Source organism: Dendronephthya gigantea, unplaced genomic scaffold (genome assembly GCF_004324835.1).
Source record: "Dendronephthya gigantea isolate DGI-Jeju-01 unplaced genomic scaffold, DenGig_1.0 000016F, whole genome shotgun sequence".
Taxonomy (NCBI): domain Eukaryota; kingdom Metazoa; phylum Cnidaria; class Anthozoa; order Malacalcyonacea; family Nephtheidae; genus Dendronephthya; species Dendronephthya gigantea.
In genome coordinates, this window is record NW_021163026.1 from 1076271 (window position 1) to 1099148 (window position 22878).

The 22878-nt window shown below is 37.2% G+C and overlaps 5 protein-coding genes across 9 annotated transcripts; 2 read left to right on the forward strand and 3 right to left on the reverse strand.

The window, feature by feature from the left end:
* Window positions 1-2: 2 nt before the first annotated feature.
* Window positions 3-2367, reverse strand: LOC114520738 (coiled-coil-helix-coiled-coil-helix domain-containing protein 2-like). 2 transcript variants are annotated; one of them, XM_028541076.1, is made up of 3 exons: window positions 2054-2367; window positions 584-794; window positions 3-91 (listed from the first exon to the last, which is right to left on the reverse strand). In XM_028541076.1, exons 1-3 carry the CDS (start codon window positions 2237-2239, stop codon window positions 81-83), a joined length of 408 nt encoding a protein of 135 aa, XP_028396877.1. In that variant the 5' UTR covers window positions 2240-2367; the 3' UTR covers window positions 3-80. The 2 variants fall into 2 exon arrangements, with proteins under 2 accessions (XP_028396877.1, XP_028396878.1); XM_028541077.1 differs by lacking the exon at window positions 2054-2367 and adding an exon at window positions 1230-1269.
* LOC114520733 (leucine-rich repeat-containing protein 74A-like) lies at window positions 732-9919 on the forward strand. Of its 4 annotated transcripts, none has more exons than XM_028541070.1 (15): window positions 732-821; window positions 2733-2877; window positions 3458-3575; window positions 4004-4176; window positions 4405-4512; window positions 4641-4734; window positions 4918-4967; window positions 5376-5457; window positions 5633-5718; window positions 6084-6199; window positions 6796-6874; window positions 6992-7087; window positions 7387-7632; window positions 7785-7870; window positions 8135-8531. In XM_028541070.1, the coding sequence occupies exons 2-15, from the start codon at window positions 2788-2790 to the stop codon at window positions 8235-8237; spliced, it is 1527 nt and encodes a 508-aa protein (XP_028396871.1). In that variant the 5' UTR covers window positions 732-821; window positions 2733-2787; the 3' UTR covers window positions 8238-8531. The 4 variants fall into 4 exon arrangements, with proteins under 4 accessions (XP_028396871.1, XP_028396870.1, XP_028396869.1 ...); XM_028541069.1 differs by having other exon boundaries at window positions 749-826; XM_028541068.1 differs by lacking the exon at window positions 732-821 and adding an exon at window positions 9826-9919 and having other exon boundaries at window positions 2420-2877; window positions 8135-8285.
* On the reverse strand, window positions 8887-11533 carry LOC114520737. The gene is made up of 2 exons (XM_028541075.1): window positions 11465-11533; window positions 8887-10220 (listed from the first exon to the last, which is right to left on the reverse strand). The coding sequence occupies exon 2, from the start codon at window positions 10218-10220 to the stop codon at window positions 9513-9515; it is 708 nt and encodes a 235-aa protein (XP_028396876.1). The 5' UTR covers window positions 11465-11533; the 3' UTR covers window positions 8887-9512.
* A 321-nt stretch (window positions 11534-11854) lies between these two features.
* On the reverse strand, window positions 11855-16798 carry LOC114520391 (pescadillo homolog). The gene is made up of 16 exons (XM_028540639.1): window positions 16704-16798; window positions 15974-16053; window positions 15299-15562; window positions 15064-15157; window positions 14900-14933; window positions 14698-14741; window positions 14485-14574; window positions 14204-14320; window positions 14065-14130; window positions 13900-13942; window positions 13753-13799; window positions 13353-13483; window positions 13083-13208; window positions 12503-12702; window positions 12211-12338; window positions 11855-12074 (listed from the first exon to the last, which is right to left on the reverse strand). Exons 1-16 carry the CDS (start codon window positions 16722-16724, stop codon window positions 12000-12002), a joined length of 1560 nt encoding a protein of 519 aa, XP_028396440.1. The 5' UTR covers window positions 16725-16798; the 3' UTR covers window positions 11855-11999.
* A 53-nt stretch (window positions 16799-16851) lies between these two features.
* On the forward strand, window positions 16852-22744 carry LOC114520390 (coiled-coil alpha-helical rod protein 1-like). The gene is made up of 11 exons (XM_028540638.1): window positions 16852-16905; window positions 17084-17594; window positions 18000-18279; window positions 18348-18874; window positions 19166-19554; window positions 19686-20016; window positions 20319-20396; window positions 20524-20702; window positions 21111-21258; window positions 21632-21937; window positions 22457-22744. Exons 4-11 carry the CDS (start codon window positions 18517-18519, stop codon window positions 22702-22704), a joined length of 2037 nt encoding a protein of 678 aa, XP_028396439.1. The 5' UTR covers window positions 16852-16905; window positions 17084-17594; window positions 18000-18279; window positions 18348-18516; the 3' UTR covers window positions 22705-22744.
* Window positions 22745-22878: the final 134 nt, after the last annotated feature.

Consider the following 22878-nt stretch of genomic DNA (forward strand, 5'->3'; position numbering starts at 1 on the left):
ATATTTTTATAATTTCCAAATAAATAAAAACTTTTACAAGCATTTTGTTATTTTTTATCAAAACTTCATCTGCGGTCGAGTTACATCAAACCTGAAAAAAGCAGAACACAAAGCAGAGATCAATTTTCAAGGTAGGACAATCCCAATAACACTTTGCACCCAGATGTAGTTTCTTGTTGATCTGACCTATTTTACTTGCATGTGTGTTGTTAGGTATATCACTTTCAAAGTCCTATGTAAAATGATTTTATTTTTCACTATTAGGGTACATTTTTGACCCAACAGATATGTAGGGTAACCTCATGGACAAGAATCAGTGATCTTCTATTGACAAGTTGTGCAACTACATGGCCAAAAATTTGTCAGGTTGTCACACCCAAGGTGAAGAATGTGGTACTGCAAGCCTGCACCATATGAACAGTATTGTTGTTGAATCATCACTGTTGATGCAATGTTGGTGCAACAAGTTGGAACAATATTCATGGTTCAACAACATTGTTAACAATTCTGTTCACAGGGTGCAGCACAACATTGTTGACTCGTGTTTTTTAACAATTTGCATATAAAACATGACGAAACCTACCATGTTCCAATTTACATTGTTTCAAGACTTCATTGAAGCCTTTGCAGTATGTGATGTCATGTTGGTTTTGAGCACACTGGACAAACTGTTCAAATTCAAACTGGCATGGATTGGAACCTTGTATTGTACTGGTCGGTTCCTGTTGTCCTGATGTTGCCGCATTCTGGTTGTCATGAAAACCACCAGTTAAAGCGCCACCAACCACATGACCCTATAAAGATGGAATATACCAGATTTGGTAAGGTGAGAATAGTGATATCTACTAATCTTCATCCTATGGAAATTACTGTTATGCATTTTCACATAATATGACTACAATTTGATATGTACTGTATCTAGTTCTACGCTGTTCATTGTGACGTCATGGTCTGATTACAATGACGTAATTTAGACTAAATGACAGCACCTATATAATTGCAACTTATAAAACTATCTATATAAACCATAGGAAGCCCAGACAAATGAGTTGAAGTTAATAAAAATCCGTAAAACACTTGAGATATGTGTTAAAATGAATTAAAGTATGTAATATGCTACAAAACTACTGTTAGAACCATGTGTGTAGCGTGCTCCAGAGGCGCTGCCATTTGACTATGCAACTAGTGACGTAACTTACTATATTATTAGGAAGGATGGAAACTCTCACCTCAATTTTCAACATGTTCACAAATTAAAACACAAATCACTATAGTAAAACGGCACGTCGACTGCTAAATGCCTACCCTAGGTTTAAGTTGAATAATCAAACTATACTTTCATCACAAAAATAATGCTGAATTCAAAAGAAAGCGCTGGAAAAACGTACACAAACTTTGTAAATTTGCCGAAATTTTCGTAAATTCATGCGGGATGTAAGTACCTACCCAAAATGGCGGCGGCAGAAGAATCTGATTGGTCGATCATTCTTTGTTTACCTTTCTCGACCAATCAGATTGGTTTATCATACTTTGTTTACCTTTCTCGACCAATCAGATTCTTCTGCCGCCGCCATTTTGGGTAGGTACTTACATCCCGCATGAATTTACGAAAATTTCGGCAAATTTACAAAGTTTGTGTACGTTTTTCCAGCGCTTTCTTTTGAATTCAGCATTATTTTTGTGATGAAAGTATAGTTTGATTATTCAACTTAAACCTAGGGTAGGCATTTAGCAGTCGACGTGCCGTTTTACTATAGTAATTTGTGTTTTAATTTGTGAACATGTTGAAAATTGAGGTGAGAGTTTCCATCCTTCCTAATAATATAGTAAGTTACGTCACTAGTTGCATAGTCAAATGGCAGCGCCTCTGGAGCACGCTACACACATGGTTCTAACAGTAGTTTTGTAGCATATTACATACTTTAATTCATTTTAACACATATCTCAAGTGTTTTACGGATTTTTATTAACTTCAACTCATTTGTCTGGGCTTCCTATGTATAAACGTTCCTGAATGGTAGTGGGAATGCAAAATCATCGAAGAAATACTTACAACAGTAGATCCTACGGCAACTCCCGCGGCCGTCGAAGCCATCTGACCAAATAAACCTGGTCCTCTTTGAACGTTCGTGCCTTGTGGAGCTGAGACACTGCTTGAAGGTCGAGGGGCCGGTGCGTTTGAACGACTAGAAAAGCCCCCTCCTGGCGAAGAACGCGCTCTGGATCTTCCACGAGGCATCTTTAAAACACTAAAAAAACAAACCGTGTTTCCTTCTTCACGATCGAGCGATATATAGCGATTTTTCTGATGAAATATCAAATTCAATGATTTAGCAATTTTTCAATCACGCTTCGGTTGTTCTTCGGGTCATGTTCGGGAATGACCGTAAATTAGCAACTGAACTATATATAAATATTATTAGATAAAAACATAAAAATCAAAAAATGCATATGACCAGTTTTTTTTTAAAAAAAAATCAAATTCATTACAAATCAGTTTAAATGCAGTTAAATGCCTAATACGATTGTCTACAGATGCTTCATTGTGTGGAATTTTAGCACTCTCTAAGGTGGTTAGACGATTTTTTGTATAAAATATTTTTGACAAACTGGATTGTTTTAATTAAAACATTTGCATAAATAAAGTCAATGGCAACCGTTCGTGTAGTGTAGCTAGTGTAGTGTAGTAGAAATGTATTTTTATACTAAACTACGCATTCTTATAACTTAAGGAGGAGGATTATAAAGGTTTATGTGAAATATGAGCAGCTTGGAAGTATTGTAGACATGGAAAGAATGTCAACACCCATTCGTTCACCAACAGTCGCGGACGAGAAACCTTTGAGCCGTTGCTCATCTGCTGAAGTTGCCAAACAGGTTTGCAGTTTTGTGTTCAAACAAATAATAAACTGCCTGGGATATAGTTAAACTCTACTTTACTAGTCTAGCGGGAAAAAGTTCTCTGCTTGAATTGATATTGCGGTTTTTCCTATCAAAGTGCATTGTGCTGAACTAGTAAACAGTTGATCTAATACCTTGTGTTCTTGTTCAATTACAAGGTATATGAAGTCAAAAGGTTATAGATCAAATTTACTATGAGTAGTTTAATAACAAGCTGAGAACAAGCGTTGTATGCATGTTTTGACTCTAGGGATTTTGACTCAAAATGGCTATAAAGCTGTTTATTTTTATACTGTCAAATAATCTCTGACAGTGCAGTTGCCTGATTGACAGGTGATCTGTTGTCAGAGTTTGAGATTATACAATAGCATCACAGAATATGTATTAGGGAGATTTAGCCTGAGGATGTGAACGTTGATGGGAAAATGGCTATGTATGGACATGCCACGCCATTTATGGTCAGAGGGGTATTTAGGCAACCCAAGTACCAAATTAGGACAGTTGGGGACAGTTGGTATATATGCTCTTGACAACCTAAGTTTGTTCATTTCCTTAGAAACTAAAAAATACAACTTCAGCAAGTCAAATACGCCACCAGAGGTCCGGTATCCTGAATAGAAATGAAACTATGGCTGAAGATGATGAAGGCTGGGATACTGACCTTGAATGTGAAGGTAAGAGGGGGTTAAAAGTAATTGAGGGGGGTCACCTTAGCATGGAGAGTACAACTGTCCCTATACCATGCAGAAGATGGTATAAACTTGCCTTCATGCAGTTATCTAGTGGAGGTCAGTTAGTTGATAGTTTTTATCAGAGCATTAATAGGCTGGATCTAACTTATTAACAACTTTTATGGATAACAATACTCAAGTGGCAAGAGTGCGAATGAGACCCTAAGACCCATGCGAGACAGACACATAAGCACATGCATGCTTAACCCAATTGCCCAAAGTTACAAAGCGAAAGGTGTGCTTTCCAAAATAAAGGAAAGATAAAGTTGGGAGATAAAGAGAAACATGTGCCTTTCCAAGAAACACTTCTTAACAGGCAATATTCAATTATTTAGTTATTATTGTCATCTTTATCTACGTATAATTCCTAGAAATGAAAGAGGATTATGACCTCACTGGGAGAACTACCTACATTCAAGCATGCAAAATCAACGGTGTCATTCCTGTTTCGTTCTTTCTGAGAAATCTACAAAATCCTGAAGTTGACATGAAGCATCATGGGATTGGAGCAGCCGGCAGTAAACCAATAGCAATAACTCTAGTGGTAAGATAGTTTGGTTAAAAAAATTTTCCATGTTACTGAATTATTTTAGGATATATCAATAAAAATATAAGGGGATCCACAATGGCTATAAGTTTGACCTGATTTCTTATTCCATCACTGATTTTAATAACTCTCCATAAATTTTTGTTTCCTATTATTTAATTCAAAACTAAAGGGATGATAGTATAAGAAAGGTATTTACAATGATTCTTTCTTTCCTTCCTCAAGACCAACACGTGTGTTTTGTCTCTAAACCTTGCCGACAACTCCTTAGGACCTGAGGGAGTTGGATTCATTGCTGACATGTTGAAAGAAAACTGTTATATATCAAGCCTGGTAAGTCTTAAAGCACTAACTACTTGCATTCGACAAATCAATCTGAGACAAAGTATTATTAGTCACCATATATGACAACAGCCAGCCTTCAAATATTTTTCAATTCATTCAATAATTTAAATTTTTAGGATTTGTCTCAAAACCAACTCGGCTGCGAAGGCGCGAAGTTTGTGGTTGAAATTTTGGCCAAGAATTCTGTGGTCACAACATTGACACTCAGAGGTGAGCACGTTTGAACCAATCACCGCGGTTATACTTATTGTGTCCAGGTACAGTTGAACTAGACAACCTCTGTCTAGTGTCTAATGCCAGACTATTTTCACGGTAATTGGAAAAAAGTTTAGCTGCCATAACTGAGTCCTAACTATCCTCACTTTCCCGTTACTCACCTGATTCCTTTTTTAGCTAACGATTTTGATGACAAATGTGCGTGTATTTTGGCTGAAGCTATCAAGGTAGACTGAATTTAAATAATACTGAAGTGAATTTCAGGAAGGATGAAGTTCTGTAGACACGAGCAAGCTTTTCTCAACATATATCACAGTTTTATTTGGTGGTCTGCTGGCGAGATATCGACAAGTTTTTCTCGTCAATGAACCATGTTTAAAAGCCGACCTTTTCAGCTAAATATATAGCCCTAACCATTTCCCGCCCAAAAACCTTTTCCGGTAGACAATTTAGCGAAATATAATATAAAACATAGCTACTCCGGAAATAAACCTCTTGTGAACTCTTGAGTTTACTGTTTACAAAATGTTTACTTACATTCCCAGTCTTCGTTCATTCTGTAATTCAGACTTATTCAGTATGAAGAGTAAAGAACACGGTCAGTACCGCGTAGAGGTTAATTTCTGTTGTTTTAGGAAACCACGGCGCTCAGGCACTTCGATTTGAGCAAGAATCTGTTTGGTGAAGCTGGAGGACAATTTCTCGGAGCTGCAATCGGTAGGGCCTGGTTGACGAGCTTCGCACATTGTAAAACTTTTACTAGATAGTTCTGAGCTAGGAACTGATCCATACATAACTTAATTGAAAGTTTTCTACTGTTCTAATGATAATAATGTTTTGGCCAGTGAGTTTATATATATATATATAATTATGGTTTTTGAAAACTTTTTAGCTGCCAACGTTGGATTAAGTCATCTGAATTTATCTTGGAATCATCTACGACGAAAAGGAGCTCACTCCATTGCAAACGCTCTAAAGGTAATTTTTATTTTGATCATGCAGTATTAGGAGCAAACAAACACTTTATTTTTATAGCACTGTCAGTTCTAAACTGTTCTTCCTAGAGGTCCAGTAAGAATCATCTCTTATTGATCCAGTGTTATTACAGGAGGAAACCTAAACTAAACTAACTTTATTTATACTGGATATGTAGCTCCATATTATTTCTCTTATTAATACATGTCACTGCAAACTAACTTTATCCATACTGAATATAGCTCTGAGTATAGCTCTATCAGTCATTCTGTGTATATCAGTTCTAAACTGGATTGCATGGTTACTATATCCTTATCATCTCATGAAGTATGCTATTATGTTTTAAACATTTTTATATTTTCTTCAAGGAGAATACCTACTTGAAAGTCTTGAACTTATCTTGGAATGGCTTTGGAGATGACGGCTGTTACGCCATGAGCGAGGCTTTGAAAGTTAACACAACTTTGGAAGAGCTTGATCTCACGTAAGATGTTAAAAATGTTTCTGCAAAATCTTTTCTACCATCAAAGGAGTCTTACGCGGAGCCGTGGGGGTGTATCCAGGCATATGCATGCAGGCATATATATATAGACATCACGATAATTAATTGTTTTCAATCTGAAATTAATGCATTGTGAATTGTCTGAACAGAACTTACCAAACGATTGCTGACCGGCTTTTTTGGACATTTCGTTCTTTACGAGTGTTCCAGTTTTCAATTAAAAGCTAGGCCCGATCACACGATCCAACTTTTTCGGATCCAACTCATTAATTTCTTACATATGAATGTAGTTTGTTATCGATAAAGCAGTACTGCAGTTGATCTGCCGCCCAGGCAGGTCAACGGATTATAAAACATCCATCAGAAGTGAATTGGATCCGACAAAATTGAATCGTGCATGAGCTGACTTTAATACTACTGTTCATTTAATAACTATACATTTTGCTAGTTGCAAGCTATTGGTCGTATACCGTTGTTAGACTAGGCTAATGGTACTAGAATGTATTGACATAGGCAGTGAAACGCGCACATCAAAATCAGGCCAGGCCTTGCAATGTTTTTAAAATCTTTCCACTTAGAAATAACCGCATATCTTGCGCTGGGGCTGGTTGTCTTGCAAAAGTCTTCGGCGTAAACAACACGCTGAAAGTCCTCAAGGTTAGAGGAATATTGTTTTCATTTGTATCCATTCAATGTGATGTCGTATCTTGAGCATACTTCCGTTTCTTTTGCTTTTCGGGTTCACTTTACCTTTTTCATCTTCATCCAATATAGCTGGGTAAAAATCCTTTGCAAAGCGCTGGGGCGACAGCTCTATTGCTCGCGCTCAAAAACAACCCATCCTGTGGCATAACAGAACTTGAATTAATGGTGAGTTTCCCATGAGTTTAGTGCACTAAAGATGGTCACTGGCATGACGTCTTATATAAAGACAGTTTTTTGCGAAACTAAATGCATCAGTCATCAGGAAAACATATTTACACTGAAATATTTGTTATGACACATCAATTCTGAGTAAAAACTGGCCTCTTTTTGCCCATATTTTTTCTCCACTTGCCATCGTATATTTTTGTCAGAAAAGGCATAACTTTCTGCAATCGAAAAGGTAGCAGATAGCGACATATCGGTATCTATTATCAACTAAAATATCTATAATATGCACTTTTCAGGATATAACGGTGAACCAAGAATTTTTAACAATTTTGAAAGAAATCGAAGAGAGTCGACCCGACATCAAGATATCGCACGGTGGCTCTGGTGGCGCTAACGAGAAACCGAAAGAGCGTCCAACTCCGATGAAGATCTTGAAAAACTACATCGAGAACAATCAAATGAGACTTTATGACTTCTTCTCCATGATGGACAAGGATAAGAGTATGAGTCTTAGCATACAGGAGTTTGTAAATGGCTTGCAGGTTCGTTCATTTTATCTGCTCTAAACTGTCATGCAGTCTTGTCTTGATTCATGCAGCTCTTCTAGAGAAAGGATCGTCTCTTATGGATCCAGTGGTTCTACACAAGGAAGCCTGCATGTCATAATATTGTTAATTGTATTTCATGGTTTCAGGAAACCGGAATAAGCATGAATGATTCTGAACTGCTTACGTTAGTTGAGTCTTTGGACAAAGATAAAGATGGTGAAATAAATTACAGGTAATTTGGGTATATACATAGCCGCACTTTATAGTCGATATTTTAAAGTAGCTATACTACACAAAACAACACCCGAACTAAATGCATGCTCTCATACTGGATAACTTTATGTATTTTAAACTGTTCTTCCTAGAGGTCCATAAAGAATCATCTCATTTATACTGGATCAGTTCTAAACTGTTCTTCCAGTAAAGGTCATCTCTTATTGATCCAGTGTTACTACCAGAGAAAATCTGTATTTCTTCATTTATTTATCTATTTCAGTGAGCTTGTCCTGGGTTCCATTGAACAGAAAAAAGAAGATCGTAAACAGCAGTTAAAGGACAAGGCAGAAGAGGAACGACGCATGAAAATATTGACTTCATAGCAAGAGAAATTGCATTGTCAGAGCTAGCTATAAAGGGAGACTTTTGAGGTAAGATCTTACAGTAGATTGTGTTTAGCAGTTAGCAGTCTGTTAGCTTTCGTTCCTCTGTCCCAAAGCTATCTTTAGTTTCATTCTCTCATTTTATATGTTCGGGTATATCTTGATACTTAATACTTAGATTGAGAGACTAATATATTTTATATTTTATAATGTTTATATATAGTACAAAACAAACTATGTTTAAATAATATACGTGTATACATAAGGATATTTTTCAAACATGCATGTTAACTCGAGATGCATCATGTCAGGCCTCAAAGGCAGAAACTAAAATCAGAACATTTCATCGCCATTTTAATAAAAAAAACAGTCGATGAAACGTTTTATTTAATTGAATGAGGTTGAAAATTATATGAAGATTTTTTCAAGCCGAAGTCTGTCAAACTGAGGCTTGATAATTTTGTTTCTAATTAGGCGAAATCAGACACAATCCAATGGAGATTTTTCGTAATATATTATAAATTCTAAATTGATTGGATTCTGATTAGATTACAGCTAAACTATTATAGAAACAAACTTAATCACAACTCACAGTACCTGAAGAGTGGATCTCCACTGATTGTCAAACTCACAAATTCTACTATCGTTCTCTCGCACGCTTGTCTGACAATGAATTCAATATTCTAATGTTCTTTGATTGCACTAACACCTAATCACTTCTCATGCAAATCAAATAGGATCATGCTAAATTAATTCAAACTACGAAATAATTCATAATCAAAATAATCTAATAATGATAACTGAAATAATCAAACCATATCTAAACTAAGTAATTAAGCTTGTAGCCTGTAGGTACACCTCGTAAGTATTTAATACTGCAAAGCTTTCGGTCCGTTAACCCTGGCCTTCATTATTGCACAGTGGTGTACCTACAAGCTTAATTACTTATCGATTGTGGTGGAGCATGACCATGCAGGCTGTGAATTCTCTTAAAAAAATTATGTATGATATCATTTATTAAAGTAACCACACTCAAGCAACTTCGTGCCTTCGCTTTATAGAATTTTGCTTCTGATGTCAACAAAAAATCGGTTTTCATAACTCTTTAGAATTAGAACATCGTTGTTGCACGCAGTAATTAGTTTACGTATTGTTGCAATACACCTTTCGGCTTTCGCTTACATACACGTACTTAAAATAGCTAGGCCATGAAACGTTAGAAGATTAAAAAGCGTTAAAATATTAGTAGCAAAAACGGTTGGAGTCGAAAAGGAGTCAGCGAGCATAGATGGCCTTGTCTCTTCCCGGTTCACTTGGTGTTGTCGTCATCTCTGTGTGGGGTGTGGGAATTTCCAACACGTGATACGGCGGGGGCTGGTTCGTTTTAATGACAACAGTCTCCTGCCAGAGGTAACAAGGATTTTTAAAAGTGCGGACGCTGCTTTCAGTGATCTGTTGTTCGCATTCATCGACTTGAGTCAGCTTGGTATTAAGTTTAAACGACGAACTCAACTCGATTGCCTTAATCATCGCTCCTATTTTTGCTTCTCCTTCTGCTCCAATGGCAATGTCTTGTTTTTTCTTCCAGCTGTGTTTACTGGTCATTTCAACTTTCATTTCACAGCCACCGGGATGGTTGTAAAGGAATTTCCAGCTGGAAATGGTTTCGAGTACCTCCAGTGGACGTTCGTTTGTATGATCTTTAAAAATCACACTCATCTTGTGTCTTCGATTCTCAAATCTACTTGATGGGAAATTAATCTTGGCTTCCTTTCCTTCTGGTAATTTCATGATGAGATCGACGCTGAAGCCCCTGACGAGGTAGTTGCCTTCCGATTCCGTTGGATTCAAAGTGCGTGTTCCATCGTGGTCAACAATCTCAACGGGATATTGTGTATCGTTTTCAAAAGTGCAAGTTGCGATGACGGTGTTCTTTACCACGGCTTTAGTATCTTCCCAAAACTTTCCCAGTGGCGATGACATCTGCAGGAATATGCGAATGAAAAGAAGTTCATTGTGACGGAGTTGAAAATTGGCCTCGGTTTTGGTTGGTTTTTTTAAGGCTGCTTTCCACTTACACGTTTTTTATACACACGTACACGTACGGAAAATTTTAAATGCTTTTAAATTTTTATTATGTAACATCTAGGTCAACTAATGCATACTAAAATATGCAGAAAACTAAGTTCCTTCGATTTATTCACTTAGCTTTTTCAAAGGTAACATGTACAAGGATTTAGACTTTTACGTGCGTGTACGTGCGTATGAAAAACGCATCAGTGGAAAACAGCCTTTATTTGTGGTCGCAAGTGTGTGTATCCTGTCTCGGTGCAAAATGTATTTTAACATTCAAAAAAATTGGTGAACAACTAGCGTTTACTGCCCGATCAGCTCGAACGACAACTGTAGATAAACATGGCGCATGCGATCTGGCCACTTGTGCTGCAATCATGCACCTTAGCAATAGCCACGCAGCAGAGGCCACGCAGCAGAGGCCACGCAGTTCCGCTATACGCATGCAGAGCAGCGATACCCTATTAAAAATTTCAGTGGTTCGAGTTAATCTAGTATACAAATGAGTTCACTGGATCGTATCACTAATTTTTCGTCTCGCAATGATTGTAGTGCACTAATCGCAGACCACTTAACTTTTTACCTAGGTTTTAAGTCAATAAAATGAAGTGTGAAGACATATTACACGCAGTTATAGCTATAGCCGCTATAGGCATAGGGTTACTTATAAACTTAAAATGAAGTCATGTCTGAACGTGAACAAACGGTTTGTTCAGCCTCGTACCCAGGCGCTTTAGCAGTAAAATATATAACGTTGCACTCACACTAACGCTACACTTGCAGTTATTGTATAGAGGTCAGTTGAAGCCTTTCAGTTACTGTATAGAGCTCAGCCTTTTTTCAACTGACCTCCATACAATAACTGAATGCAACGTTTTATATTTTAGTTTTTAACTTCTATACTATGGCATATGCTATCTGAATAACTAACAAGATTTAGGGATTATAGGACTAGGTATATTATTACTGTAAGTTCGCTACGCTTCTAAATAAATATGAAGGAGGGCCTAGTATATAAGCGCTCTGTCCAGAAACTTGAAATTGAAAGAGTGGCGTCATCGCAGACGTCTTCTTGTTTTCAATATTCACAGCAAAGATTTGATAGAATCTTTGATAAGCATTTTATAGGAAAAGGGGGAAATTAGATAACTTACTATTTTCTTTGCGATGAAACAGGGCAATATTGCAAGTTTTTTCGCTTCGCTTTTAATACGTCTTTCGTCATACTTTTAATACTGACACTAAACCGCCGAAACCGGAAATAACCGAACCGGAAATATTAAAATTTTAGTCTATAATTGTTATTTCCGGGATTTTACAAATATTGAATCGTATAATTTTGCAACGTTTCATAGGCAGCCCGGTCAATTGCATGCGGTACTATCTTATGTATATAATTATATATAAGTATCATTATATACCTAAGATAGTATATGGTACCCGCATTGACCGGGCTGCCTATGGTTTCTTCTGGTTTCTTTAGGTTTACATACGTCGATTACGAAGTTCGTAATCATATATAATATGAAAACTGTACACATCCATGGCTATACACTGTATAATATCGTTATATTATGTTATAATAGTCCATTTTATTTTTCTCTCATCCAAGTAATTGTGCATTTTTTATTTATACGACATGCATGCCATCACAAAAACATGCGACAAAGGATTCTTCGTTTTGGTTCCTCAATGTTTTGTTTTGATTTTCTTTGATGATTTCTGTTCATCGATGGCTTTCCTTTTCTCGTGTAATTTCTTCACCTGAACAATAATGGAACAAGGAAATTGATGTATATGAAAGATTTTAGAATACAGCGTGCTTTGTATTTATCTGAGATAAATTTTGCATCATTCAAAAGAAAAGTTATTCTCGTTTTCTTTGTCATCCCGTGCTTACCTGTGAGGCCTTTTTCCTCTTGGAATATTCAATTTTTTCCAGCAATCTTTTGTTTTTCTTCGGCATCACCATCTTAGCAAGATTCTTCTCCTCTTTTGTCATCGTTGGTTTCTCCTCCTGCTCTGCTTCTGAAAGAAGATGCAACCCATTTATAACGTTGAAAAGAAACAGCGATAAAGCACATTCATATAACAAACGGTTCAAAGAGCATCGCCACAACTCTGCTCCAAGTTTGGACAGGCCTTATCAGTTGTATAAATCGATTTTTTGCATCATATTTTAACACACCAACCTTCCTTGTCGTTTTCTCTCGTTTCCTCGTCCATTTCTTCCAACATGGCCTGTCTTTCAGGTGGGATATAGTCTCCTTCCTCTTCCTTCACAAACGGGGAGAGATGGGGGGGTAGGTCCACACCTGGAAAGTAATCTTCCACGGGAAGCAGCCGTCTGTAGTTGACGCTATCAGCTATCCACTGTGGCTGGACGTAATATCTGTTGAACGAGACACAAAATTAGTCCGTAAACAAACCTTCTATCAAAGCCAAGTTCTGTAATCACAGTCTTCTTCAGGGCAACCAGAACTTAGGGGCTGTTTACATGAGCCCGGTTACCCGAGATTCAACGAAGCGTGAGAGGACTTTGAGGCATTGAAATAAGTATTTATGACACCAAACAAGCACATGCTATTGTTGTGGTGATTATACGACTGTCAGGATCATGTTATCTGCTCATTTCAATGGGTTCATGTAAACAGCCCCTTACAAAAGCTCGACTTGAATAGCTTCTAGAAACAACGATGGTTCGTGCAAAGTTTCGTTGATATTACAATATAGATATCTTCATAAGTCCATTCCCCCAAGACTTCTCGTTACCTGGATAAGAATCTGTGTCCTTGTAAAGGTCTGTCAATAATGTGGTGTGTTATAGTTTCGTCCGTTTCTTCAAATGTCGATCCAAGAGCCATTGAACTTGGCCACGATACTTTCCCGCCAAAACTCCTAAAACAGGAAGACTATATATAGTCTCTCAACTGTCTCGTTTTATCGAACCAATGGTAGTTCTTAAAGTGTAATCATTCGCAAACATTTTGTTTTAAATTGCGAAGAGTGAAGTTTGCCATAGATAACAAAGAAAGACGTTACCTGATTATAAACACTAGACTTTCTCGAGGAACTTCTCTTGATAAAAATATTGTGCATTCGGAAAATAGCTCGAGTAATCTTTCCACACTTTCTTGTTCTTTTTTCACTTTTTGCGCCATTTCGTCATCTGCCTGCAAATTACATTTTATCGTTGAATTTGATGCCATACACAAAACACTGGCACACTGCAAACTTAAATGAAAAAGTCTCAGGACTCTTGTTTGTCAGTTCAGGTTTTCTCACTTGATCCTACATTCATACTTGTAGTAATACTGTATCCTGAAAATTCTTATGCAACTCTTGTGCTCGTTTGATGAGGTTGTAAATCACTATTAAGCCACAGCTAAATCACTATTAAGCCACAACTCCCTGGGCTAGCTTGCATATATATATACTGTACCTCAGCTTCTAATGGAAATTCGTCTATAGTTGGATCATCACCAGATTCTGTACAAGAGAAAAATGTCTGGATATAGTAACTGTTAAATGCAATTAGATATTTGGGTCCAATTGAAGCCGTTTTGGAAGATTATGTTTTAGTACTTGCCTTTGGGGACTGTTAATAATGATTGACTTAAAGCTGCTAAACCCTAGACAGTAGAAAAACAAGTGAATCTGGTCAATTTTACATTCCCCTTTTCACTTTTGCAACTGGGAAAAAGTTTACTACAGTTTAACAAAATGTGGGTTCAAGATGAGGATAAAGTCATACTTCTGTCTCCAGCTCAGATTCTTCACAGTATGAATTGTTGTTGTCTGTCGTGCTTTCCGTGGTAAGCTGAAATTAAAAAGTTGGCTTTCTATGATGTTCAAAACAACTGCTTAATACAACAGGTCTTGATAATGCCTACCTTGGGAGGGTAAAGTAAGTTGACCATGTTGAACAGTTTAAAATTGACAAAACCAATCAATGTTGTATAAAATTCAATGAAAGTCAACATTATCCTGAAGTCAACATCTGCAGGCATCTAGAGTGATAAGAGAATTGTTTTACAGCTTATATTCAGTAGTTAGAAACTCTCTTAAATATCAGGGATTATACTTTTATTGCATATGAATTGTATCTAAACTTACACAGATTCCTGTATTATTGTTTTTAAGCTAAAAGAGGTTAATCAATGTTCGAACTTACATCTTGACAGAAAGTGTGAGGTGTTATCCAGGTTACCGGATGACCTGAGATTTCAGCTTGGTAATATATGCCCTTGATTGAAAAGAACACCTAGAAACACATATACTGTATATCATATATTTATTTTGAGGCAGTGGGGCAATTTAGGACTCTTACATGTAGATCTTCTACATAAACTAATGTAGTCATCCCTTTAGTACAGATAGTATATACCTTTCTCAAGGACTTTGACGCTAAGATGTAGTGTTGGAACTCCACTAAAAACAAAGATTAAATATGAAACTACCATAGCTAATTATTTCTGATAAATAATATCTGTCATCCACTTTTTATCCAGATGCCTATTGTAGTTACACATGTAATATACATGAACATTTGATTGTGTGTGTGCCTGCTAAGCTAGGAACTAACTAACCATATAATCTTTTACAATCTTTCACAACTTTTCCCTATTTGAAAGAGAAAAAAAATGTATGTGTAAAACTTTACTGTTGTACTGTATGTATATGACATTCCAAAACATAAAGAGCTTGAATGCAACAGGGTTTTTTTACATTGTATACACAGTAGACACATTACCTCAACTTTGTCTGTTTGTGGTAAAGTTGAAAATAAAACCACCATCGATAAAGCATCATCCAGGTCTCGAATCGCATCAATAAAAGTTGGATATCTAAATGTTTAAACATTGTTGTTAACCCTCTGATACATTAATCCATAAACACATCTGCTGGAGTGACAAACTAGCTGACATATCTTTTATTGATGACATGAATGAAGTACAGATTGACTGAACTGCACCAACTTCTCTCACCTTTCTTTCACAATATGATCAAGGGTGTAGACTGGTTTATTTTGCTCCAATCTGTCAGCAGTTCCAGGTTCTTCTTTTCCAATTGCTTTCTTTAATTTCTTTAAAAATGCCTTAAACTCTCTAAACTTGTTCAACACTGGCTCATGTGCCAGCCATTGAATGTCTTTGACATAATAATATGTTCTGTTTGCACTGCTTCCTTTATTTACTTTCTTTTTATTCTTTGGTTCGACCGGATAAATTCCTTTGAGGATACACAAACGCCTTAAAAAGGAAATATCAAACATGGTGAAACACAAAAGGAGGATGCTTTTTAAGAAGTTTGTTATGATTGTCAGTGTCATTGTCTGTCTGTGATCCATGGTATGGCATGTTGTAAACTGTTCACAAATTGCTCTAGATCCAGTATAGATAACTTTTTTGCTTCAGTTTGATACCAAAGGGAACCCACAGGATTCCAGAAAATGGACCAGTATTGGTGGCATAATTAAACTGTTGACTTTGGGGAGATCTATGATCAGTGATTGTTATTATGGGTGTTGAACCCTTTCTCCATTTTTCATTAAAACATTTTTTTGAAGAACAGTTTTGGAAATCTTTTGGAACAAAAAGGCCTACCCTGCCTTCTCCTAGATATATGCTATTGATTATGAAAGATGGATGTGAATAACCAACCTGAAGTCGGGTAAACTAAGCTGTAATTTTGTGAGTGCCTGGTTTCTGGCAATGTAAAGAGTGGCTGCACCACTTTCCCCCTAAAATAATTGAGGAAAGTAATGTTATAATGGTAAGATGAATGGACATTTTTTGAACTTTTTTAGATACAAACTTTACGTTGTAATAATTTTGAAGTATAGTGAACGAATATTGTGTTTGATATTATATTATTATTTAATAAGATAGCAGTATAGAATGGAAAGGAAGCATTTGTAAACATTCAACGTAAACTTATGGTATGGGACACTTCATATGGGGCACTTCATATGGCAACTGTAAGGGAACTTGGGTAAGACTCCTTTGTACCTATCTACTATATTTCTGGTTAATAAACACTATGAATTAGTGGGAATTTTTTTAAGTTACACTACCCTTGATCTCGTATTCAATGCAGTATTTAATAGAGTCTGGGGGATTATTTGATTTATTTCAATGTCAGATTTATCAGTTACAACATAAACTCTTAAATTACTGCAAATTCAGTGTATTTCAGCAAACAGTAAATCGATTTCCGAAAATACAAGATTTCACAGCTTATAAACGGTTTTAAATATGACATTTGTAGGGGTGATTGTGAGTGCTATACGTTCAGAATTCTTGATGTTGTAAACAATGCGATCGCTCCAGCAATCACGACGCCTACACAACGTACGCGGTGAGTAATCCATATAAACATTTATTTGAATACCTTTTTACGAAGTTTTCCCATGGGTGATATTTGTATTATCCTATATTTCGATTTATTTTTCTTTTTTCAATAGTAAAAGTTCACGTGTTTTTAGAAAAAATAAAACGAGCCCACAGAGTACCTATTCTTTGCAGCGGATTCCATGATTCGTGTTTGGATACTTCATGTTGTCCACGATTTTCTATTACGAATTGAATTACAGGTTAGACTTTAGAGATAAGTAATTTAATTAATTAATAAGCACTTTGTTTTCTTGATTTTTGTAGTTATTTTTCCTATTGGTAGTGGCAGAGGGAAATGGTTATATATTTTAGCTAATTTTAAATAAAAAGTGAAAATATATTTTGAAATATGAGAAGTTTTGAAAATAATATTTACAGCTCGCGAGCAAGAAAGGAGGACTGGTGAGTAGTAAACAAACATGGCGGGTTTCTCAAATCCAAAATTTCTTGCTCCTTCGCATTTTACGAAACCAGACAAAGATCCCGCAAGGAAAACAACAGCGGATGGCACAAAACCTGTGCTTTTACCTCCGTCAACTTATGAGAAGCATGAAACTTTCCATAAGGCTAAGATCGGCAGCAAAGTACAGCCTGAACGAACCGAAATAGTTGAACAAAAAGGTGATCATAAGCCGGCTTTAAAAAGCTTGCAAAAAACGGCAGATCTCGCTGTGAACGAGGAGTTTTTAAACGATGAATTGCAAAAGGCGAAGCGCAAAATTAGCGAGCTGCAACGGGAGATTGTGATTTTGCAGGAAGAATCACAAGACAAGAATGCACTTTCCGAAGTTGTTTGTCAACTTAAAAGGGACTTGAAAAGATCAAGAGAGAAACTTAATTTAACGGAGAAAGCTTGTTCGGGTAAAGGGCAAGAATATTTAGACATGAGGTAATAACAATAGAATAGGAAGTTTTATAACAACATGTTTATTTGCAGGCTTAATTATATTTCGCCTCGGAGCTTAACCGTGGTATGCATCTCACAAATGCACCATACAGTACATCCCTCCCCTGCAAAAATGTAACCACATGTAACATAATCTTCAAAGTGCTTCAATGGTGAAGTACCTTAGAGATTCTTCACCTCTTCGTTATGCCAGGTAAGCATGGATCCCTAACCATTGACAACCTAAATCTCACCAGTCACCATCTCTGGCATGACCTTGTTTTTAATGCAGAAAACATTAGTATATAACCTTAATGCAACTATTGTAACTTACATTGGCTACATACCTAACGCATAAGCTTCGCCATTCTTGATCATTGTATTATAGTCCCTAATTATTCTTTGCAGGTCTAAATTGCATGAGACAGATAGAAAATATTCCAGTTTAAAGCAAAACTATTCAAAGTTAGTTGAAGATTTCAGGCGTTCTGCTGAGACAAACTGCTATTTAAAACGGAAGATTGAGACTAGAGATTTGGAATTTGAATGTGTTGTTCGTGCTAAAGAACAAGAGATCTGTGAGGCAGTTGCAAAACTGAAAGAGGTTTCTGCTGAGGGGAATTTAAAAGCTGATATGCTCACACAAATGGAAGGAAAGTGCAAAACGCTCAGTGAAGAAAAGAGACAGGTTAGTGGCAATTTACATTTGGCTAGTTGTATAAAATATACATATTTAGTTTTTTATGTATCTTGTAGGCTACTGATGAACATGATAGGATCATGAGGGATAAGATGAGAATCGAAGAGGAGTTTAAGAGATTACAAATTGACAAAGACAGAATGGAAGGAGATTTGAGGAAATCTGAAGAGGAGAAACGATAAGTTTCAAAATGATTTTGAAAGGCTGTGTGTGGATGTCAGCAAAATGGAACAGCAAAGACATGGGATAGAACAGGATAGAACAAGGCTGCATGAGGAGAAAGTCAGGATAATGGAGGATATTGGGAGAAGTGAAGAGAACCTCAAAAAGATTGAAGAAGGATTTTTACATGAGAAGAAAAAGTGTTCCACCTTGCAAGGTGAATTACAAGAAAAAGATAGTGTGATATCTGATTTGAGATCTTCTCTTTCGTTGAATGAGGAGCAACTAAGCAGAGTGGAGATAGAGTGCAAAGCTAAAGTGGATGAGATTGAATACGAATGCAAAATGAAAGTGACACAACTAGAAAATGAGATGCATTCAAAAGATCAGATTCTTTGCGAAAAAAGGAAAGAGTACCAAGGTGCGGTATAGAAAATGAATGACTTTTCGCGTCAAACTCTACACAAAAGTTTCCGACCCGCTAATGGCGCTATTTTTGCTGATATATTTGTGCCATTGTTTTCTGAACTTCACAGAATAAGACCAACCTCGTTCTCAGGGTATTTCCCTTTTTCCATTGGAATAAGGCATTATTTCTCATACAAGTTCTCATACAACCTGTTAACCAGCTTTTGAACAAGGGTTTAAGAAAGAGTATATTTCTAGTTCTGTGATTCTTCCTGGTCGTTTATTGTGTTTTTTGTCGCTTTAGATAACCTGCTTCAAAAAGACGAAGAAGTCCGAAGTCTGTCGAAAACTGTCGAGCAACTTCGTTCGTACATCGGAGAGATTCGCCCGAGTCGAGAGGTTGAGAAACTGAGCGAAAACAACGAAGAGCTCACGAACAACTTACGAGCACTCACGGAGGAGAACAATGTCTTGACGTCGACAATGAAACTGCTGAACGTGAGGCTTGCGGCAATTTCGGAAATCGTCTCGATTCAAGAAGCGGAACTGAGCAGGCACGGGGGTGTAGCGGGGTGTGTGAGGGATAGGCAGGGTGTATTGAGTACGTGGAGGGAAAAAGTGTTCGCACTCATGGTGCAACTGCAGTCACAGAAAATCGTCGAAAATGAAACAAAACAAAAAGAGACTGCCAAGGTTCGGGGTTTTTTAATAATTTTGTACCCAAACAAATTACTTTTTGTCCTAAAGTATATTTACAATTGTCTAATAATTCCACCCTCAAATTCCATTACAAGCATTTTTCATCGTGCGTTTTGGATTTTCAGTTTGAAAGTTTAAATGTCAAATTTCAAGAGTCTGAACGAAGCATTTCCATTCTGAATCACAAGCTCGCGGACCAGGAAGCTGCCGTTGAACTGGAAGTTAACAAACGCGTAAAACTGACAGAAGAAAAAGAGAAATTTCTTGCGGAAAACGACGTGTTGAAGAAACGGCAAAAACAATGGTCGACACAAATTCAAGCTCTGCACAGGTCTACGAGAACAGTGGAGGCACTGGTAGCGACGACGTTGACATGTCTAAACAAAGCCGTTGGCAGAGTAGCCTCGTTTGATCAACGATTAAAGTTCGCTTCCTCACGAATTCTTTTTATATCAGGTATACAACGTCTTGAAGATGTATTGAAAAGAGCGTGCATACAGAAAACCATTGTGGTTTTGCCCCGTTTCCCCTGTAATGTATAATTACACCTTGCGATTTTCTTCTTTTGATAGATGTGAACGAGTGAATTAGTTACTGATGTTCAAATAAGAGCTGTTATACATCAGAGCATTCCTAACTAATTACTCGTTCACATCTCTCAAAAGAAGAAAATCGCAGCAAAATTAATACAAGTGAAACGGGCTTTATGGATTTGCCTACAGTATGAGCTAAATTTGTGTTGACGTTTTTATTTGTAGAGTTTTTATCTCACCGGGACTCACAACAGAAATTAAAGACTTGTGATGCCGTTAATCAAGACAGCCAGACCAATTCTGGTAAGATTTGTCATACGAACATCATAAAAATCGCGAAGGATCCTTCCCTATACGGTTGTAATTAGTGTGATGAAGATTTGTCCATATTTTGCTATGGCTCTCATTACTTTTTCCAATCCGCCTATAGACGAGTTTCCTCGTGAGAATGAAGAGCATTTAAGATCTGAAGTCCAAAAACTTCTGAAAGAGAGAACAGTGTTGTTGAACGAGACAAAGAAACACAACCAAACCTTGCAAGAAAAGACCTCCGCACTACAGGAACACTATGAAACTATGATTGAGGAAAAAAATATTCATATTGAAAAGGTGTGCAGTTCGTCCTTTTAGCCGTGATAGAACTGATAGAGCTATCCAGCGTGAAATAAGGTTTCCCCCTGTAGTATAGCACTGAATCATTAAGAGATGATCCTTGCTAGACCTCTAGGAAGAACAGTTTAGAACTGATAGAGCTATCCAGAATAAATAAAGTTAGTTTAGTTTAGGTTTCTTCCTGTAGTAACACTGGTCCAATAAGAGATTATCCTTACTGGACCTCTAGGAAGAACAGTTTAGAACTGATAGAGCTATCCAGTATAAATAAAGTTAGTTTAGTTTAGGTTTCCTCCTGTAGTAACACTAGATCAATAAGACATTATCCTTACTGGACCTCTAGGAAGAACAGTTTAGATCTGATAGAGTTATCCAGTATAAATAAAGTACAATTCTCGTATATAGCTCCAAATATCAGAGTCTGAAAACAAACAAAGACTTTATTCGTTGCAAGAGCAAGCGGACACCAAATGCCAGGAACTTGAAGAAGCTGCGAAAACAATCGAGGAGCTTAAACTGTCCTTGAGTAAAGAAAAAACTATCTTAGAAGAAGGTGAGTTGAGTCATCCCTACAGCAGGTCGACCGCCCATTTTTGCCGGTCAAAATAAAAAATTCAGGGTAAAATATATTCTGAATTGACCGTAACGAAAAAGATGGCGGCATGTACAATTTACCAGAATGCATTGCCGGCATTAAGAATGATTGACTGAAAAAAGATGGCAAGAAAAACTCCTAATGACGTGAAATTTTAACACAGCGAAGAAAATAACTTTCTGTTTTATGCCTGTCCTTTAAAAGACGTCAGTTCGCTTTTCTAGACGATTTCTGACCGCAATGCATTCTGGTAAAATGTACATCCGCCATCTTTTTTGTTGTGGTCAATTACTATATGGTTATGTTGAGATTTCTGCGATTTCCATCCCAGAACACCGGAAAGCGATGGGGGAAGAAAGACTCAAAAACGCCCAAGATTTGGCCGTCTTGGAGAAGCAACTGAGCGATGCTCGACGCGAGCATACCAAAACTGTGGCCGCTTTGAGGAATTCTGAGAGGCAAGCGAGCCGCGAGAAGCAGCAGGCTTCGAATATGGTCGCGAATATCGAGAAAGAATATGGAGAGAGGCTCGCGAGAGTTGAGAAGAGGTTGAAAGATGTTGAGAAGGAAAGGAATCTGCTGATGGTCAGAATACGAGAAGATCGGAGTAATGTTGTGAGATCACGGCCCGTCTCCGGTAAGATTAGTAACCTCTAATCTGTTGAGTGACACATTTTTCGTACCTTTTGAAAACAATAAACAAATGCAAGCGCCGTTATAAAGAACCTCCTCTATGCAAATCGCATATTTTCACCTTTGCGTTAAGGCTGAGAGAAAGAAAAACAATTATAATTCCGAATTTGTCAAGACTGTCTTTTGTTTACTGTTGTTAAGAATAATTAATTACAACGAAGTAAGTTTTCGGATTCACTTTGCAGAGGTGGTGATTACATGAATGCGATCTCCACCTCAGGCGTTTTTCCCCCGTATCGTACGGAAAAGTGATAACTTATTTAGCAACTCGTTGACCAAAGTAAGTTGCGATTAATAATGGATGAATAATGGATTGAAATTCCTATGGTAGTTTTAGCAAGCGGGAGCCTTGGCATTGTTTACAAATCATGTTCTCGTCATCAGTGCTATCTTGAAATCGTTTGGCTGTTCTCGGCGAATGCCGTTTTGCATCTAAACGTTCTTACATACGTTTTTTATTCAGGAAAAGACAACAGTGTCCCAAACGGTTATGCCGTCATGAAGAAACAAGAAAAAAGTTCCGAGGAATCTGTTGCGAAGGGCAAATCAGAGGCGAGCATTATGCAAGCCAAAGACGGCGTCGAGAGAGTTGATACAATTGATGCTGTCGACGCTTTGACGGCCTTGAAAGAGATCAAGGTATTGTCGCAACAAATTGTCAGACTGCATGGAAAGAATAACGAAGTGTCTGCTTCGGATTCAGAATTGTAAATAAGAGAAATATTTCTTGAAATATCGATTATGAGAACGAGTTCGTCTTGACAAAATTATTCATCAAATCAGATGGCGTAAGCAACAGCACAAAGCTTGGCGCGAAAATGACGAATCTTGTACTCGTAGTCACTGCTAAAGCTCCCTAATATCGTGTCATACGAAGGAAATCCC